Here is a 21802-nt window from a genome sequence, read left to right on the forward strand (position 1 = left end):
GGCGCGGCTGCGCGGGGTCTTGCCCGGCCCAGCTGCTCGGGCCTGCGGCGCAGCCCGCTGCTCAGGAGGCGCCGAGGCGCGCACGCCGCCTGCCCGGCCGAGGAGCGGGGCGGCGGTATCGGAAGAGCGCGGTGTCCGCCTCCTCGCTGCGGCGAGCCGGCGTGGCTGGCACGGCGTGGAAGTGGCTCTCCCGCGGCCTCGGGCGGGAGTCGGTCAGCCCGAAGCGGAGGGCGCGGGGCCGCAGCGGGGCCCCTCGGCGTGCTCCGCCACATGCGCTGCCGGGCAGCCGCGCCCCGCCCTCGGGGGCTGCCCCCCGGGAGCCGAGTGAACGGGGTCGCTCGGGCGGCCGGGCAGTTTGAACCCGGTGCGAGGCTCGAGGCGGATGCGGGCAGCTGTGGTGCCGCCAAGACTGGTGCGGGCTCAGCTGGCCGGCGAGCGCCTGTTCTACTCGGTTATTTGCTCCCGTGTAAACGCGTGGCAGGTTTTCTTGGGACTGGGTCCCAGTGGGCCTTGCTTGAGGCTGGAGGGGGATGGCACTGCTTCGGCCGTTCAACCAGAGAAGGTCCATTTCTAGTGACTTGTGCGAAGTTAAATATAGACTGTTATTGCAGCAGACCTATGCATGGTTGCCTGAGAGTAACTCCCAGTTGACTTGGCTGGGTCTGCTTCAGGCCATATGGTTGCTTTAAATGTACGCTTCACCAGTGAGTATTATGAATATAAAGCTTTCTCTCACAGGAGGAGAGGGCCCTGCCTGCAGGAGCTTGCAGGCTAAAATTAGATGCAGGTTGAGTGACTTGTTTATGAGTGTAAAATTTGAAAAAAGTTGTGGATAGGATCAGCATTCACTGCTGAGCACACTTAAAGCCATTTGCATCCACCTCTAATCATGCATGGGATGCGATCCTGAATGCCCTTGTTTGGAAGCAAATCACAAGTGAACAATACAGTTTTGTTACCGAAGCCTAAACACCCTTCCCCATCCCCTGTGAAATGCACTTTTTCCTCTCCACAAATGATGGACAAACAGATCAGTGAATATCAGGTTGTGGATTCTTCAGTTTCTGAATGATGGTGGGGGAATTCTTGCTTTGTTTGGGCTCCCAAGTGCCCAGAAAAAATGACAAGTATTGAGGTGTTTTCATAACTAAAAGAGTATACATGCCCCATTCGGAATGTTCTGTGGAGCTTTAGGAGATACTTTGGACTGAACAAACTGGTTCCCCCTCGGCCAAACACCAGAAGCACCTTGTACTGAGCCAGACTCATCTAGCCCACTGTTGCTTCTTTTGACTGGCAGTGGCCCCTAAAGTCTCAGGCCAGGGCTTTTCCCGGCTTTGTCATCTGAGATCCTCTTACCTGTCAGGGCTTGAACTTAAACCCCTCAGTGCATGCAAAAATATATCCTTTGCTGCTGAGTGCTTTGTGTTGTCTGGAGGTTCCTGGCTTATTTAAAGCACTGGAGCAGCTGGCCAAACGTGAGAAAGGGGATTAGAATTAGATTGAGGGTTCTGGGTTTCTTTTGGCTGGAAACTGCATTTGGAGTTGCCTCCACATGTGGAGAAATGCATCTGTTCGTTTTAGGGCACTTTCATTGGTATGGCAGATTTCAGATGGCTTATCCAGGGGCCACCAAGTGAGCTCTGAATTGGGGATTCTGTTAGGACAGACAAGTATTTACATGAGCTGATGTTAAAGCGAGCCATCATGTTTACATATGAATGCCTTAGAAGGAGAAATGTGCTGATATTCGGACTGTCAGTTTGTGATGCCTCAACTCAGTCTGTGAATTTCTGGGAAACCACTGGATTCTTTTTTGTTGAGGCATTCAATTTATTTAGGACAGGTAAATTAAGAATGGGTAGGTTATTGAAGTTCAGTGTAGGCACCTGATAAGAAGCAGTGAGAAAAGATGAGCTATTGGAGAGGAGAGGGTGTTTATTTTAAACGTTTCTGTGTACCTTTTCCAATTCTTGAAGTAGTACACAAAAGTGTTTAAACAAGTACAAAATCAAGTAACAAAAATAACACAGCATTCCTTTGGAAAAAAAGTACTGGGCTGACTAGCTGGCAATGCCAGCAATGAAGCGAATCAACTCCAGATCATGGAACTAGTTTAGAAGGTGGTAGTTGGTCAAACAGCCTTGCTGAGAATGAAGAATTACCTGGGAGGCTTGAAGAGATTGCAGCCCTAGGCTGCAGTGTTCAACTTGCCTTGGCTGCCAAATTCAGCCAATAAGTCGCATCTGTCCTTCCTCCCATCCACAGTAGTCTGGGATGAACATCCAGGATTGAGGAACCTTGGAGTTCTTTTGGAAGAATCACAGTAACATGTTCTAAATAGAACCACGTGTGTTTTAATTATGAGCAAGACCTGTCTCTTACTAAAGAAAACAAACTGTAGCAATTCAGTGAACTGTGACTGACAGGATTTTGTTGGGAACTTCCTTTAAGATTATGGGTCTTTGAGGCAAGTTATATCTAGAGAAGAGCTTAGCTTAAGACTTCAGGTTCATTGTGTCATTCAATAAATGTCTGACAAGTTTACTATGCTAGTGGAAGAGGTGGTGGTGATCTTGACCTTGATTTTGCTTTTGAAATTATACTGCTGTAGAACATTCCTATAATTTCTGTTAAAAACCTAATTCAAGCATATATGCTACAATGTATGCAAAATCAAGAAGAGTTGCTTAGCACTGATTTAGTTGTAGAATCGGATAAAATACTGGGAAGAATAGGTGCAAATATTCTAGGCTCATATTCAGCAGTTTTAAATTCTATAATGTGTCTACATTTAAAAAAATTCAAATCCCTTAGCTTGAGAATAATTCATTGTTTCTTGAATATAGCATTTTCACAGTACTCTAAACTTATGGGCACAGTCTTACCCCACAGTTCACTAGAAAACTGAGAAATGTATGTTCTAAAATTAATTCTAACTTAATTTTAAAAATAAACTTAAGATATAAAAGTACTTAAAATTGTTGTCCAGTACAATCTGTATATTTTTGTGTAATTATAATATATAATCAAAATTACTAATTTGTGTTTAGATGTTATCACTGAAATTATCTGTAAGAGAAATAGCGTAACTAGCAATTAGATTCTGAAGACCGTTTTGGTTTATGATGGTTAGCAATAGCAACAAAAACTTACTTATACCTGTGCAGTGACATACATGAATGACATGTTTGTTCTAGAGACATTTGTAGTAAATTGCAGCATTTACTACATGCTAGACAAGAGGTTTTTTTCAAGGTAAATGAAATTTGCTTTTTTCTGGTATGCACTAAATAGACTAAAAGGTCTTAATCTATTATAACTCCTGATAAAAATGAGAATTAATCCTTATTTGTGCATCTTTTAGGCCGAATCCTGTGCTAGCTTACCTGGGAATTGCGTTTATTGAAACCAATAGGGCTTACCTCTGACTATAGGATTTGGTGTTGGCTCATAAACATCTGATTGCCTCTAAGAAAGTAATGACACTGTTCGCTTTTCCGTATTTATATATGTGACTTTAACAACAAAAAAAGACCCGAAGATGTATTCCAGATCTCCATAAAACCCACAGAAAGCTGGGATGCAATGCATACTTTACAGGGGCCAACCACCAAACTTGGTGGACCACTGTGTGCTTTTGGGGATTTGAGAAGCTCTTGTGAGCACCATCAAAACTGGCTCCTGTGGAAGATGTGGCTAGTCACGTAATGGCTGCTGTGGGGTCTTGCCTAGTAAAAACGTGCTGAAGAATGGTGGGGAGAAATAGTGAAGGCTGGAAGGAAGCGGGAAGTGCCAAAGAAGGGAGGAGAGAAAGAGCAAGGCTGCACGCTGGGAGTGGGGAGAAACAGCAAGGCAAGAGATGGGGAGGCAAACTCTGATTCAAGAGACTGGGAAGGAGGGGGAAGTGGCAAGACAAAGGGGTAAGGGAAGAACAGTACTAGGTGCGGAGAAACAGAGAGCTAAAAAGGAGGGACAGTAGTGATGCTTGGGGCTCAGGATGGTGGGGGCATATTATATAGGGAAAAGGGGATGGAGGAGGAAAAAAGGAAGGCTGCAGGTTAGAAAAGGAGAGAAAGAAGATTGCTGTGATAGTGTTCTTTATTCAAAGGTGCCACTTCAGTACTCACCAGGATCTACCTCTGTATGTCTATGTTATTCATCTTAAGTAAGCTTGTCGATTGTTGCTTGCTTGCTCTCCTGTTACTAGCAAAAATAGTCTCCACATACTAGGCATGAGAAGTTTCAGAATGGTAGATTATGTTTGTATCTAAGCATTTTATATTAATGCATTAATATTTATATTAATCTGTAAGGACACATAGCTAGTAAAAATGGGAGGGGTCACTCATTTTTATTTGTTATTTGCAAGGATATCAAGTACTGGCACTTATTCCTGTTTCATTGAAGCCAAGCATATGTGGAATTTGGACTAATTACATGTTCAAGGATGCTGGAATTATAATGTGGTAGTGACATCTTCAACTCAGGTATCTGGATTTTTACAGCCAGTCAGCCTGAGCATTATGATTCTCCATAAAATGTTAAAGCAAAATAGCTGAAATGTAAGTATACAGATTGCTTGCAACCTCTCAGTACTCTTTAGTCAACACTGCTGGTGTTTTTCTGTAGAGTGGTTTTCTGAGTAGTTGTGACTTGCATGTTACATAGGTTTGATGTATTTTTCAGCTTACTGCATATCCATTTTGAGCTCTCATTTAGTGTGCACACTCTACATTTCTTTCCATTTCTTTACCAGTGTAACAATATTTTCCTTTTAAACTTGCAAGCTACACAAAGGTGAATAAATCTCAGCAGTTATTCCTAATAATTTTGTTTGGTTTTACTTGACTTAGTTTTATTTTGTTTAACATTTATTATTGATGTTGTCTCACTGTACTACACTTCTACTGAACATGTGGACAGGATGTGCACTGGAGAGGAACTTGTGGGAATGTGATGTAAAGTTGAATTGTGGCTTGTGCAAAAGGATTCGCAACTGCATAACAATGATGGCATCAGGAAGAGAGCTAATGAGAATTGAACTAGTTTGTCATAGAGTAAGTGCTTAGGTAATTGCATATGAATTGAGACATTTGAGAGTTGTTGCAATTGATAATTGTGATTTCCCCTTTCTACTTCCAGTCGTTCCCAAAGCGCTCACTGTTAAAATCCATATAAAGGTACAATTTAATGACATGGGTGTGTGTGTGTGGTGGGGCGGGGGTGGAGCAGTGTCCTTTGCTTCCTGGTCACTTAGGCCATGGATGAGATTTTAAGTCCTTTCCTCCAGATGGGAGGAGGCGGAGGACCTATATGGATTCAGGGTCTGGTTGGCAGTAAAACTATAAATGCACAAAACCAACTTCTGCAAGGTTCTGGTTGGTATAATCCCACCAAAATGTACTTGCACTGGTAATTAAGCTTTAGGTGATACTACTTGCTAAATATAGGGGTGGTTCACATGTCAGAGTTTTCTGTAAATAACCTCCAATCGGTTGAATTAGAAGTTGTGAGCATGACATGCAAACTATGACCAATTGGTTTTGAGGGGCTAAACGCTCCAGTGGTTGACACAGCAGCAAACCATGGATTGAGTGCTAAATTGTTAAGCCCCTCTTAAACCAGTGGAATAGGTGCCCTTCCGTATGTTTGATAATTTTTATTTAATTAGACTTTCTACCAATTTACCTGGAACAGATATTAAACTGTTTTGCCTATAATTTCCTGCATCATCCTGTATCTCCACTTAAAATTGATGTTACATTTGCTGCTCTCCAGTCCTTGGATATGGAATCCAGTCCTCTGGACAAGTTAAAGATCTGCAGTTTCACATCGAGTTCTTTAAGAATTCTTGGGTAGCAGTGTGTTCATTTTCAATTTGTTCACGAGGCCTAGAATCTCATCTCCTGTCTGTTTACCTCACTTCATTTGAGTTTTTTGATAGTTGTGTTCAGACACAGGTATCTGCCCTACATCTTTCACGATGAAGACAGATGCAAAGAATTCATTCAGCTTCTCAGCAATCTCCTTATCATTCTTTGGTGTAACTGCTTTTCTAGCCAGTTTCCTGCTTCTAATGCATTTCCATAATTTCATGCTGTTGGTCTTTTAGTAATGCCTCCTCCAATTCTGTTTTTTCCTCTCACAGTCCTTTTTATCAGCTTGCATGTCATTTTTCTAAAGTTTGTATTCTTTTTTATTTTCCTCATTCAGGTAAGATTACTGAAGGAATCCTTCAGAAGATGGGGGGAAAGGGTTTTTTTTTGTTTTGTTTTTTGTTTTTTTTAAAGCTGCTATAATCACGTTGGGAAATGGATGGGGAATACAGGCTGTTGCTACTCTTCCTGTTAATGATGTTGCTAAGCAGGATGATCTAGGTTAGTATTCTCAAACACCACCACCACCACCACCACCAAGGGAAGCAGTCTCAAAAATCCCTCAAAGAATCTGACATAATTCAAGTGGAGTATTCCAGAGGCAATGTCTGCTGTTTGACACTTATCTGATTCTTATCTGATTGACTTACAACAGTATTTTGCTTCTTTAAACAAGTTTATTCAAGAAAATGAAGACACTAAAGAAATTAGGAGCAGGAAAAAATGAGTGTTTCTGAATGGAGGAATTAAAACTGATCCTCTCTGAAGAATGGCTTTCTGGAAAAGAAAGTTGGCTTTCATTGAGATAAATTGACCCAGTCTGCCCTAAAGAAGGCATGGCGGTTGGCTTGCCAGCTTGAGCTGGGTGCAATTTGTTTCATTACCTGCCTGGGCATGACTTGTCATTTCCTCTAAACTTATGCAGTGGGGAATTTCTCTCAATCCATGGGCCTATGCAAATGGTTTCAGCTATATTTTGGTACAACCACCCAGTTTTGTATTACCTTGAAAAATCCTGTGTAATTAAACATATTTTTCAGTTCCCACTTCCCCACCTGAAGTATGAACATGGACATAAATGGAGAGCAAAGCATGGCCATGCAAGTGCCAGTCACTTGGTTAGCCCACTGCAATTTAATTAACATGAAGATTTGCAATAATTATATTGCTGTGTATATTTAGATTTATTTCTCATCTATAATGATTGCAGTGGATAAAGGCGAAGAAATACTTCTACAGAACTGGAGCTGTTTTGCTGTTTGTGTTCAATGTATTGAACAGTTTCTGAAGTAAATAACACTTAAATTCTGAAAACTGTTAGGTACTCATAGGTATGATTGGGTTGAAATAATAATTGAGTGAAAACAACAGGCTTGTGACATCTTAAAGGTTAAAATGTTTTTATGCATGCATTTTTGTGGCTCAGAGCCTACTATTCGTGTATATGAGAATGCCATCTTGAGTTGGCAGAGATACATGCATGCATGCATGGGTGGGTATATGAAGAAGAATCCTTTTTACCATTGACTTTTAAGGGGGATGAAATAATGGAATACTATTATCATAAAGAATACTAGAATATTTATTACAAATAGTCATATTAAAATACAGGCAATGATAATTACATTAAGGAAAGGTGTATGAAGAATAATTATAGTGACCAAATGCAAAGTAGTGTTGATACACATTCTGGCTTTGGTCAGCTATTATGTATCTGTAGTGGAATTTATAAGGCATATGACCAAGTACAAACATAATAGAGATGCTGCTGTGAAGAAATTAGATAGGGAAATATTTTTCTCCCTCTCTTATAATACTAAAACCTAGGCCTTTTCTATAAAGCTGATTGGTGGGAGATTCGGGATAGATCCAAGGAAGGACTGCTTCACAGAGAGCATATTAAAAACTATGGAATTCACATCCACAAGGTACATTGATAGCCACCATTTTGGCAGTTTTAAAAGGAGATCAGACAAATAAATCTGTGGAGGAGAAAACTATTCATAGTTATTAGTCCTGATAGTTATATATTACCACCAGTTTCAGAAGCAGTGTGCCTACGAACACCAGCTGCTGGAGAAGATGGACAGAGATTCCTGGTGCATTCGACTCCTTATTGGCAGTTGATTAGCCCCTGTTTGAACAGAACTATTCAGCTGTGCTGAACAGACCCTTGGTCTAATCCAGCATGACTCTTCTTACATTCTTACGCCTGTAATCTCAATCCCAGCCACAGGTGTTAGAATCCAACTCCTTGATAAAGATTAATTCAGCATTTTCACATGAAGTCCTCCCTTTTAAGTGCCTCTGTTAAAGAATAGCCACTTCAATGTCAATATCTCACTGGTTTGGGAAACTGAAAAGTTCTTATACTGGTTTTAGTTACTGCCCATTTTGATACTGTTGCTTTTCTGTGGAGAGGCAAGCCTGTTTGCTCTTTGTAGAATTGTGAAGATGGCTTCTTTGGAAGCAATGAGCAGTCTGGCCTGTTCGACCTCCCCTTCCCCTGCAACTTTGGGACAAAAATTAATAATTTTGCAGCTCATAGAACGATTGCCATTTATGTGGTCGAACCTACAGGCAAAAAGATGATTGTTTTTATATGCTTAGTGGTACAGTGTAGTTGCTACAGGCTAACAGGCCGAAAGGAGGTGATATAAAACATTTTGGAGTTGCATCAAGTGCATAAGGTTTTTGGAATCCTGATTATTGTATTCAGAGGCTGCCTGTAATTATTGGCAATATTAGCATTATCTCATTCTCCTGATAATGGCTTTCTGCTGCACAATGCTAGTATATTTGCTAGAATTAGAGTGTTTGTACTGCTAGTATTTAAATAAAGTCTGTATTAACTTTTATGCATGTAATAATGCAACTATGTCTGTGTGCAAAATTGTATAAGGTTTAGATAAGGCTGTGTTGTTTTCACAGCAGTCCAGCCTCTGGAACTGAATTAGCCTAACTTCACTTCCTGATGTACATCTCATCAGTAAAATGCAGTTTGGGATGTGTACATACAACAGTGGAAGGCTTATCTTGACATTGCTGTGACATTGGATTAGTGCAGTGTTTACTGTCCTAAAGGCCATGTTACTTGTTGCACAATTCTTATATAGAAGATACTTCTTTGTAGGAAACCTGTGCGTGGACCGTGGAGTGGTAATTGTACATGTGTGTGTTCTACCATGTAATGCATATGTTGGGGAGGGTGCCACATGCGGATGTACAGTGGGTATGGTTCACAGAAGGACCCCACATGTAAGGGCATTGTCATGTGGACTATATGCAAGAATGGCATTCTGTCTAGTAACTGTGCATTGAGATAAATGGTCTTGCTGTTATTGATTTGCCTCTCTTGCCTACAACATTTTCTTTAGTGGGAAGGCATCAACCTGTTAAAAAAAACATGATGCTGTCTTGCATGTCAATCTTAAGTATCTATTTGTTGTCCTTCATACTGGTGGAGGTGGCTGTGCAGACCTGTTTAAGTATGGGGTGTTGCTTGGGAATGGAGGGTGGAGGGGAAGCATGTCACTTTTGCGATTGATAATGTATCCCTGACTAAAATGTTAGTTTCAATCCAAAATACAGACACGGTGACTTGATTTGCAGGTCACTATGGTTAAAATAACATGCTATGCTTGATTTGAGGGTTGTTTTGCCTTCAGACGAGCCATGCTGCTGGGTTTGGATGATGTAAAACTGTGCCTGGGCAGGTAATTAGGCAAAAGGTAGTTAGTGTGGTTTGTGGGCCACCATGATTTGTTTAAGCCATGGCGATTGTGTGAACCCGGACTTTTACTGTTAACATATTGATACAAAGAAGAAATATGTTCTACAATATTGAGAAAGTGTTTGTATTGTTTGGTTGCTAGAGGCCTGTGGAATTTTGCTGGTGCAATACTTCATGATAGCTTGGACAGTCTGAATCTGCTGCTCAAAAATCAGGCTACCTTTAGTACTGGGTGAATAAGCCCTATGTGAGCCTTGGGATCTTGCTTATCCTCTCTTCTGCTGGCATGGCTGTGAGGAGGAGAGTGAATGCCCCTGCTTCTTGGCTTTAAAACTAGCAATAATTAACCAATCATAAATTTTAACTGAAGTCTTTAAATATGAGGCTCTCTGCTTCAGTGATGGTATGCTTTTAAGCAAGATGCCTTTGTGGAAAGGTGCCATTCAGCTTGAATATAAACTTCTGTAGCAGAGTTGAAGAGTTGTGCTTAGATGTCCCTTTCCCCCTTGCAGCTGGCAGAGAAAGAACTGTGCTGGCTGCTTCTCTGAAGTTGCAAGAGTGACCTTGGAGAAGGGGTAAAGAGGGTATTCTGGGGGACAGAGAGGAAGCGAAGTATCCTGATAGCACTCCAGCTCCTTTCCCTCTGCATTTGCAGTGCTGTAGTTAGGTGTTTAAATTGACTGTCTAGCTGCCTTGCAGGAAAAGTGGGAAGGCAGAACCTGGCTTTACTGCTTGTCCCACTCTGCATAGGATGCCCCTAATCCTGTGCATTTGAAGGCTTATGGGCATCCCTGTAGGATTGGGTAAATGAGTTCTCCTGCAAACCTTTGCCAGTTGTGTGACCAGCACTATGATATGGGAACTTTAAGAAGACCATTTCCAAGTATAGTTAGCCTGGGTCTTTCAGTATCAGTCCTGAGTATATGTCAGAGTGTGTTCCAAGTGTAGTATTTTGCAGTGGGGGAACCAACTTGGTACTCATTGGATTGACTTTTTACTATTTAATCTGCTGGAAAGTCATGTTTAAGGGATTTTGTAGGGATTTTTGTAGGGTTTTCTTTTAAGGAATTTATTATCTGAATTTTATCTGTGTTTCATCTTCTTTTATGTTATTTTAATGTTTGAAACATTGTTAACTTCATAGAAAAGTTTTCTATTGTTAACTTCATAGAAAAGCCAAATATAAATTTTAAAACCCACTTGGATGATAATGAACATGCTAGAAATATCCAAAATATTGCTAGTTTGACAATAGATTATAAAATACCTTGGTGTAGTAACTGGACTTTTGCTTTCCTTTTCAGATCTTGAACCTGATGATTGTGCATCTGTGTGTATCTTCAGCATAGACCACTCATCATCTCTAAACCATCCTATTTGTAGCCCTTGTCATGGGTTTCAGTCACACCCTTCTCCTTTGTCTTCACCTAGTAGACTGCAGGGTCATAAAAGCTATGAAGGAGCATGTGAAGTACCTGAATCCAAATACAGTCCCCTAGGTGGTCCCAAGCCCTTTGAGTGCCCGAGCATTCAAATTACATCTATCTCTCCTAACTGTCATCAAGGAATTGAAGCCAGTGAAAATGAATTGCACACAAATGGCCCTCAAAATGACTATATGGAAAGGCCTTCAAGGGATCACTTGTATCTTCCTCTTGAGCCAGCTTATAGGGAATCATCCCTTAGTCCAAGTCCTGCCAGCAGCATTTCCTCCCGGAGCTGGTTCTCAGATGCTTCCTCTTGTGAGTCAATGTCTCATATTTATGATGATGTGGATTCAGAACTGAATGAAGCCGCTGCTCGGTTTACCCTTGGGTCACCTTTGGCATCTCCGGGAGGTTCTCCAAGGGGCTGTCCAGTAGATGAACCTTGGCAACCACCATATGGATTCGGGCATGCCTTGTCACCTAGACAATCTCCTTGTCATTCTCCTAGGACTAGCATCACAGATGAAAATTGGCTTAGCCCTAGACCAACCTCAAGACCATCATCAAGGCCTACATCACCATGTGGGAAGCGGCGCCATTCTAGTGCCGAGATCTGTTACATTGGTTCACTTTCTCCTCACCATTCTCCAACTCCATCACCAGGACACTCTCCTAGGGGAAGTATAACAGAAGATACATGGCTAAATTCGTCTTTCCATGGTCCGACTTCTGGCCTCTCACCTTTTCAGTGTTGTGCAGAGACCGACATCCCTCTCAAAACAAGAAAGACCTCTGAGGATCAAACTGCCATCATAACAGGAAAAATAGAGCTTTGTTCTGAAGAACAGGGTAGCTTATCACCATCCATTGAAACTGCAATAGATGATAGCTCGGGATCGCAACATGCATTAAAAAAAGACTTGTCTGGTGACCAATTTCTTTCTGTTCCTTCACATTTTACCTGGAACAAACCAAAGCCTGGCCATACTCCTATTTTTCGGTAAGTAATGTAAAGATAATGAAATTAAGTTTCTTTTGCCTTTGGGGAGTTGTAGAACTCATACATTGTGGATATGCTTGGAATTTTCTATATGGTCATATAACATATTGAATCTATTTAGATAGTTGTATTCTTAAGATGCTTTGCTAAAAACAAATTGTCCAGTGCCTGCCAAACCTTAAAACATTATATAGCCTTGCAAATTACTACAGAGTAGTCTATAATTATTCCCTTATTCTTTAATTCCATGGAGACAGTTTAGCCCAGACAAAGGCCTAGTTTGGCCATAACGCGAAGCTATGGTTTGGTATTACATAAATAACTCAAAGCTATGGTTTGGTATTACATAAATAACTCAAAGCTATGGTTTGGTATTATATAAATGTGCCATGAGCTCATCAGCGCCCCACTGCTATGTGTGTCACACTGAACCATGGTTTAACATTGTCTCTGAAGCTGGCTTCATGGACATTCGTTATACTCTTTGCGAGGCTCTGCGAATGGGGCGGCATAGAAATGTTATAAATAAATACGTACATACATAACTGACAACCTGAATGCAAAGTTCTGTCAAACAGGACATTTCTAGGCACATGGCTTTGTGTATTAGAATTGTTCTGAAAATGAAGGGAACTTTGCTCAAAATGTCTAGGTACTGTACTGAAGTATTCTAGCTAAGGCTTAATTAATCTCCCGGTGGAGACCTTTGCCCAGTTTTCTCCAATTCAGATTTCATGGTGCTGCCTACATTTCTTGCTTTCTTGGTAAAAAAAAATCACTGATTTTTGTTTGAATTTTAAATATTAACCTGGCCTGGTAGAAAGGTGTTCTAGATGTTCATATATATTATGGTTTTGCAATATGTGGTCACTTCTGCTATCTGTAACAATAAAATATTCTTGGATATGTCAATACCAAAATAAATTCACTGCCTGAAACAATCATAATTTTAACAGCTACTTTATTGTAATTATATCTCAGTTAATTTATATTTGATTCAGATATATAGCTTCCAAAACTTAATACTCTTTGTGATTCCTATTAGTTGCATTTACTGAAGCACACTTTTCATCCTTAAATTACTCTAGTTCTTGCATAAGGTTTGGTATGGATAGGATAAGAAGCAGTTTGAACTGAAGTCAGATTACATGTGTTTGCTAGCTCACACTGGGATTTGTTGGGTCAGCCACCCCTGTCCCAAAATAGTGTGTGAAAGCTTCTTAAAAACTGACCCCTTTTTAACCCTGAAGTCTTCTAACTGGAGTGATAGTATATTGAGCCTAATAAGCTAAAGGATAATGCTGACTTGCTACTTAATATTTTCAAACTTGTAGTAAATGGTGTGGGAAGCCAGTTAAGTGTTGAATGTTGCATTAGGATAGGGTTTTCCCCATTAATCTTGCCCACCATATATGGTCCATTCTTTCTGAGTTACACAGTGGTCTTGCTGCAGTGTGGGAGGGAAAATAATTGGGCCCCACAGACACATGTATGTGCTCGTGCCCTCTCTTTCTCTTTGACAGCTGTTTTCTGCTACTTGGTAAAAGATGAAGGTGAACCCTTTTAATGTAGAGTATGGTTGGAATTGAATTGTACATACTTCACAATATAAATATTCTTTGTTTCACTGAATATTTGCTTATTCAGTTGCGGATTGTCAGATTTGTCATATATTGGTAGTTGTGAAATGTTTTCAAAAGCCTGTCTTCTAATTATGAAATATTTTGTACCATGTGTTTCACTGTGTTTAAGGTAAGACTTCCAGAAAGCAAGATGTGTTAATAGAATTGCATTCAAAAACACAGCTATTCCAGAGAATTTTTATAGGTAAGACATTTTAGCTAAAAAAGAATGGAATATTTGGAATACCAACATTATTCAGCAGTAGAATTAAAAAATAAACAAAGAAACAAGTGAAAGACAGCAAGACCTTTTAGGTCATAACTAAAAGAAGAAAATTCTTATACATGTGAGACATTTGAAGAGCAAACTAGTAAAGATTTAAAAACCCATTTCATGGATTGAGAGATTCTATGGCCCCTGCCAGTTATAAGCTGTAACCTGGAGAGTACAGATGCTGATACTTCGGCAGCGATCATGCAGAAATATATTGGAATTTCGCATTGTGTTCCTCCCCAATCTCCAACAAAGCAAACAGAAAAGTTGGCTTGTTCTCCAGAATTCAGACTGATCAGGATCTTTAGATTAAATCAGTCTATTCCTTCAAGAAGTTTATTCCTAACAAGTCTACTTACTTGTTAAATTTATCCTTAACAAGCAAGTAGGGGATGCAGATTTATAATCCTGGGTTTTTATTGCACGCATCATCTTCATATAATAACAGCAGTGTACCCGTTGTTTTTTATATTACAGAACTTACTAGGGAGTCTCATTAGTATCATAACTTCAGGGGAAAACCCCTAAATTGTACAAACATAGAATTGTGAGTAAGGATGTTTTTATAATCAATTATTGTGGTGCAAATGTCCCTGACATCTCTTATGAATTATGTTATCTTCAACTTCTGTTTGTACTTGGACTGTTTTCTGAGTTGGACAGCTGAGCTGAACCTCAGTAGATTTATGCTTGTGTGATTTGCATCAATATGAAATGGGTCACTCCCATAGTGTCAGCTGTGGCAACAGAGAGAAGAATCCTAAACATGCAGAGCTGGGCTGCATTGAAGCCAAAGTTAGTCTTCCTGTAATGGAAGGAAGGAGTGTTGTGGATTAAGTACATTTGATATCCAATTTTTAAACAAGCAACATGGTAAAATTGCTTGGAAGATTAAGATTCAGTGAAAAGGAATATCCTGAATACTAACACTTAAGATCGGAACTGGGTTAGGTTTTGATCCAGTTCTGACCACAGTTGAGATTGACCTCAATTAAGAATAGCAAAAATAAATAAATACATTTTTTAAAAAAATCCTTTCTTTGTCTATCCAATGTATATTTGGTAATTTTTCCAGTGGGAAATGTACTGTCCATTCATTTATCAAAACTGTGGTTTCCTCAGACTAAAAATAAATATTCCAGTTTTTTACACATTTACCTATAGCAGATCTGGGGGCCCTCCAGCCTTCAAATGCATATGACCTGTGAGAAATCTCTGGTCAGCCCAGTGCTCCAGGCTATCAAGATCCCTTTGAAATTTTCCTCTCTTACAGGGGATTAGCTGTCCCATTCCTTCCGTATTATCTGCAAATTTGACAAGCATTTCTTGCACCTCTTCATCCAAGTCATTCCTGAAAATGTCAAAGAGTATAATCCCAGGGCTGAACCCTGTGGTGCTCCACTTGTTAGCTCTCCCCTGTCTGGATTCTGCAGCCAACTATGGATCTACCTGATAGTTCCATCTAGCTCACTTATGGCTAGTTTTCTGATCATAGTGTCATTGGGCATGTTGTCAAAAACATTGCTGATACCAAGATATAGTATAACAACGGCATTCCCCCAGGCCACAAGGGAGGTTACGCAATCAACAAAGTGGGCTGAACCATACACTCAGGTGCGGTCTGTGGCCCTGCCCACTTTTTCGTGCAGCCCTACCCACTGGTGGCATGTGGTGCTTGACACACTTATTCCTTACTGTCCTGGGTGTTACTGTATTTCCCTTTGGATGGTTGCTCAGTTCCTGATATTTCATCTGTTCCAGTACACTGATTTATAGCATTAGTCCAAGGAGTCTGAAAAGGTCAGAGATCACAGCATAGGTGCAAGGTGAATCTGTTTAGGAAGAGCATTCCACAAATGCAACGTTACAAGTGAAAAGTCCCTGTCTTTTAGCCACTCACCTCATGTTGTTTGGTGGGGGCACTTAGAAGAGGGCCCTTGTTGTATCTCAATGTTTGCAGGGGGTTGGGTAAATAAGTAAGTTCCTGTAAACGTTCTATATTCACTGCACTTTTGAATGATTCTAAAATGAATTGTTTCTCTTTTCAACTTTTCTTAGGTCTGTTGGGAATTTAATTTTGGTATGGTTGAAGTGATGCATACTTCACTTTTAAAATACAGTGAAAATATTCCCTTTTTAGTGCTTTTTACAGGTCTAAAGTCATTTTGTTATGTTACAAATATAAAATATATTATGTGTTACTTGGTTTGTTCATAAAATTATCATTAAAATAGAAGTAAACTCAGTAAATATATAATTGTTGTTTTAATGCACTACTTTTAATTTTAATTTTACAAATATTATAATTTATGAATGAAGCTCAAATACTTTGGCCACCTAATGACAAGGAACAACTCATTGGAGAAGACCCTGATGCTGGGAACAATTTACGGCAAAAGGAGAAGGGAATGGCAGAGGATGAGGTGGCTGGATGGAGTCACTGGGGCAGTGGATGTGAGCTTGGGTGGACTCTGAGGGATGGTGGAGGACAGGAGAGCCTGGAGCAGCGGTCTCAAACCTTTTCAATAGGGGGCCAGTTGAAAGGCTGCGGTGACCGTCGCGAGCCAGTGAGGTGCCGTCAGGCGCTCGCGAGGCGGCATCGGGTGCGCGCACCGGTGGCTCACTTGCTCGTAGATCTGCCAGTGAGTCCAAAACCATCTCCGAGCGAGCAAGCCACCACCTCCCCACCTGCAAGTGCAGGTATGGGAGGCAGGCGGCGGCAGCTTGCTTGCTCGGAGACCATCTCCAGGTGAGCAAGCCACCACCTCCCTGCCTGCACAGCAAGCTGGGTGCGTGCGGCGAACAGCAGCGTGGGCTGGATGGATGGCCATGGCGGGCTGGATCCGTCCCGCGAGCTGTCGGTTGAGGACCCATGGCCTGGAGGAATGTTGTCCATGGGGTTGTGATGGTTTGGGCATGACATTGCAACTGACAACATATTTATGAGCGATCCAAATGGTTCAGAATACATTTTAGGTTCTTATTTTATGTCTTCCCAGAGGAAACTTCAGCATGTAGTCCCCAAATCATGCTAAAAACCAGAAGTAGAAAGAGCTGGAGGCAAAAGGAGGCTAGTATACAGCATCCAGCAATTTAAGAGAATTCTGTTAGTGAGGGTAAAAACTCAGCTAATTTTTTCCAGTACACCCGTTTCTTCCCCACCAGCATCAATTCAGTCTGTAGTGAGTTGGCAATCTGCTCAGTTTGGGAGGGGGGTCCTGAAATTTGTTTCAGTGGTGTCATAATTTAAAAAAAAATAAAGTTATTGGTGATATTGCGCAAGGGTGCATGATTACAAGTCCTCCTGTTGTGCTACAAGTCCCCTTTTGTACACATCCTTGTTGCTTCTTGCTCTCCACACATTGTTTCCTTTAGCCCAGCTGAAGCATGAGGTTCCCCCTTCTTCACCTGAAGTGGAGGATGAAATCAACAAATTTTTTTGACAGGTATGGAATAGGGTTCTTCTGGCCTAAAGGAAATAGTGTGTGGAAAGCATAAAACCAGCAATGATATTTACAAGAGGTGAATATGACTCTGCAGGGCTATATAGCAAAGTTAAGGTCACGTGCTCTTATGCAAATCTTCAATTAAAATATTAAAATCATAACACCATTTTCCTCTCCTTCAAATTGGCACAAATTCATGCAAATGATGAAATATGAATAAAAGTGTTTAGATTTTTTATTCTTATAAAATACGCAGCTGCAATCCACTTTGATTTACTGAAATGGAAGTGCTATGGAATCCTGTGGTGTAATTCCCAGCATTGCACACTGCTAACAGCACCTTTTCCTGTTTCTAAGTAATTGTTTAGACTAGAGGTTAGGGAAATCTGATTTGAAGGAAAGCCTTTGAAAGCTTACTTCGCTGTGGAGGAACCTGTTACCTGTTAGGATGGGAAGAAAAAACATTTAACCAACTTTAAGCATTCCCATGCTGTTTGAAGAATTACTCTGTTTTGTAAATAATTACACTTAGAGTACAGTCCTATCCTGATGACCCTAAGCCTTTAACTTGGAGACTGACAGTAATCCAGTGAAGAACAGGAGGAATGGCAGAAGTGACCTTTGCCTTCCTGCTCTATCCACATTGCATTCTTTGCAGGAGCAATCTAGAAGGGGAGGAAAAAGATACAGGGGAGACCAGTATACAAAGGCATTTGTATCCTCCCCACTCAACCACCAGACTAATCCATTTCACACTGTCTGACATTGAGTTCCTAATCACAGAGAAGCAGCCAGTATGAGGCAGAGGGGTAGGAAAGGGGCAGGGATTCCTAGCTCTGAGGTTGAAGCTCTGTTTCTGACTTTAGATCTGAGTATCCACTGTATCCTGTCCTCCACCCCAGATACTGCCTGAAGGCTGTAGGTTTCCTCTTTGAATAAATGTTTTAATTTTTGTTCATGGTGGTGGTGTCAATCCTATGCCTGCACCATAGGATCCAGGAACTTTTGAAAATCAGCGTTGTGGATTATGTACTCCAAATTTTAGGGCATGCAGGCTCTGGACTGTTTGCTTTCTGTTTATTGTTATCTTTGTATTATGGGTTCAAGACTTTCCTTTGGGAGAGCTGATGAAATGTACGTATTAATAGATACTGGACACAGTAGAATTGGTCTTGCATGTTGCAGTTCCTCTTGAGTATGCTAACACAGGCTTCAGTGTTCTCAGTTTTTCTGCTCTGTCCACTTGAGAGGCAGGGAAAACTATTAGGAGTTCTCTTCCCTTTTACTTTCTGCAAATTTAGAAAGTTCACTTTAGGTATGTCAGGCTAAATCCTTTTCTTCTTGATTTACAGGATAGAAAAAGGGGAGTGCTATAAGTAATGTCTACCAGGTTTTCCCCTTTTATCAGTGCAGTACAGGGAGTTGGGTATTAATACTTAACATCTGGTTTCTAGCCAAAAGTTTGAACTTGGAAAGCTTTTTCAAGATTAACTCTGATTTTGAATTAGCAGTTCAAGGATATTTTAATCCTCATAATCATTCAATGCTATTCATTACTGCCTGTATAGAAACAAAGCTGAACAACAAGAACAAAATCTCAGCTCTATTCTCTTCTGTAACAGCCTATATAAATTCATCAGGCTGCATTAAGTAAATGTAGCCTTCAAATAAGCTTGTTGACCTGGGGATAATTGTCCACATAAGCAGGTACTTTTGAAGTCCTTGTGTATAAGAAAATACACAATACAAAGTTCACATACACTTAATGGATCTTTTAAACTACAGATAAGTTGAAGAAGTTAAAACACTTGTATGCAGAGGTTTTATGTGTGTTGTTCTAGCTTTTAATTTTCAGTTGTTGAGCAGTGGCAAATATCCTTACACCCCAAATTTAAATAAACATTCATGCCATTAAGCTCTGGCATCTAATCCTGATACCACGATTATTTACATTTTCCTAGATTCCCATGGAAGTAGAATTGGTTTAGTAAGTTCAAAAGAAAGATGATTCTTATATGTCATCCTGCAAACCTTCCCCAAACTGGTGTGTTCCATATATTTTTGATTATCCCCCCATCACCCTTGACCTCTTTTCAAGTCTGCTGGGGCTGATAGGAATTGTTATCTGAAACATACAGGGGGCACCATGTTGGAGAGGAATTAAAGCAAATTAATGGTTGGTTGGTTATTGGAGCATCCAAACATACCTTGAGTGAAGCTCTTAGGTTTAACTCCCCATATAGGCAAAACTTAACTTGGTTTGATTTAATTCTTATTAATGTGATTATTTTAAATAGCGTAGTGTAAAGTCTCAAAGGAATGGAATAGATTAAGAAAGCCATTGAAAATGGCATTAGATGTTTGTGAATATAGTTTGGGCAGTTGATACTGCTCTCTTATTCTAACAGGCTAATTGTCAAGAGTTTCGGTTTAACAAGTATGCAAAAACTCTTTTAGTGTTTGATAATAACATCCTTGGAGCAGGAAGCCCAGTTGCTCAATGTTACTGCCCAAGACTGCAAAGAGTTTTGTGGTTGACTGTTCCACTTTCTGGACACCAGTGTGCATGCTTGCTGCAATACTTTTACAATACTCTCTTTGCTCTGGTGTTCCTTCAGTCAGCTCAGCCACAGCTGCTGCTCACTGATAATTGCTCTGTGGCCAGGCAAGCAGCTTATTTTGTTATTAATTGGAAGTGAAGCTTGTTATAACTTAGGATACAGTCACATGGCTTCCTGATATTTGGGGAGGGGGCATATGTTTGTTTGGAGTTCCAGCTCCCACCTTGGAAAAACGCTCTGATGTCAGAGCTGGGCGTCTGCTCTTGGAGGACCCAGACTCTTCTTAGTAAGGGAAGTGAGAAATACTAAGCCTGTCATTTTTCAAATGGTTGTGTTGCAAATCTGCATCTTCCCTTTGATGGGTGCTTGGTTGCATAAAAATACATGGTTAGCGTGGATGCTTTTTGCCTTTGTCCCCAACTTCTACTTGTTTCTTATAGTGACTAATATTGACACTTCTGGTTCTTTTGTAGTTCACAGGGAATCTCATTGCTTCTAATGTTATAGAGGAGGAAAAGCAGCAGCAGTAAAAGTGTTCAATCAATTACAGCTTATCTAGTAAAGTACATACAGCAATGCTATATTGTTTCTAGTGTTTAATTGGTTCACTAGTTTCTTGCCTACCCTGTTAAGAGAGAGTTTTTAAGTAGGTGATTTTTCTAATATGAACCCTCAGGATTTCTGTGAAGATTGATCATAATGCCTCATTTTATAGGATTTCTCTTATACGTGCATTCCCCTGACCTTTCAGCTTGTGTGAATACAGTTTTAACATTATTATTATTTTATTATTATTTAAAACATTTTTATGCCATCCCTATCGCAACAAAGGGAAATCCTCGGGGTGACTTACAGCAAAAACAAAGTTATACAATAAAAATATTAAAACCCGGTGTATCTCGGCATAAAAATTTTAAAATCCTACAAATTATGAAGGATGTTTGCATACTACTTGATTTTTCTTTCATCTTTTGCAAATATGGAAAAATGTGGATGGTAGCTTAGCTTCATCTGTTGATAATGTCGAAAGTCATGTAGCTTTTGCACTTTTAAATTAGCAAAGCTCTGCAATGATTGCATCAAGTCAGGTAGGCAGCACTTAATTTTGGATGATGAATTTAAGTAATTCAGATGCCTACAAAGGGGATAGTTGTCCTAGACTTAGCCTAATGTCTAGTGAGAAAAAATTAAGTTTTGCCCAGATTCAGTAGATGATGATTTACAAGCATTTGCTTATACTCTGGTGGAAGACTTTGTCATTACCTTTATTACAAGCAGGAGTCTTTTCACGACTTGAGAAATCTGAGCTCTTCTAGCCTAGTAGTGACAACTGTTCTTGAATAATATAGATGTTTGCTGGGGGAAAACATCCTTCAGTATTTCTATTAGTTTTGTAGGCTAATATTTCATTGAATAAGCAATTTTAGGCTAAGAGAATTTTTACTGTTAGCATTATTTAATAAGAATATATAATAGCACATAACTTTAAAAAATTTTACCTAGAGTGTTGGTCATTTTTTAAAATCTAGTGTTACTTTGATCCAGTTAGGCTTCTGTCTTGTTTTGGTAACAAAACTAAATCCTGCCTTGTCAATTAATCCTTATTTATAATAGAAACATAGTAACAGAGTGAGTCAGAAGGGGTCTTCTGGGCCATCTAGTCTGACCTCCGGCACCAGCCGGCTCCGCACACGGCATGCCCACCAGATGCATGTCCAGCCTATTCTTGAACACCCACACCGATGGGGCCTCAATGACCTCCTGTGGAAGCCCATTCCACACCCTCGGGGTCCTGACTGTCAGGAAGTGCTTCCTGGCATCCAAATGGAACCTTGGCTCCCTGAACTTTGCTCCACTGGA

At 40.4% G+C, this 21802-nt stretch overlaps 1 protein-coding gene across 1 annotated transcript in view; it reads left to right on the top strand.

Annotated features, from left to right (window-relative positions):
• Positions 1-21802, top strand: part of NFATC3 (nuclear factor of activated T cells 3) — an 85326-nt gene that overhangs the window by 503 nt on the left and 63021 nt on the right. The window contains exon 2 of the mRNA XM_044434347.1: positions 10917-12039. Coding sequence (XP_044290282.1) covers positions 10917-12039 — 1123 coding nt within the window. The remainder of the gene's footprint in view (positions 1-10916; positions 12040-21802) is intronic.

The sequence above is a fragment of the Varanus komodoensis genome, unplaced genomic scaffold (assembly GCF_004798865.1).
Source record: "Varanus komodoensis strain SLA01 unplaced genomic scaffold, ASM479886v1 scaffold27, whole genome shotgun sequence".
In the NCBI taxonomy this organism is placed as follows: Eukaryota; Metazoa; Chordata; class Lepidosauria; order Squamata; family Varanidae; genus Varanus; species Varanus komodoensis.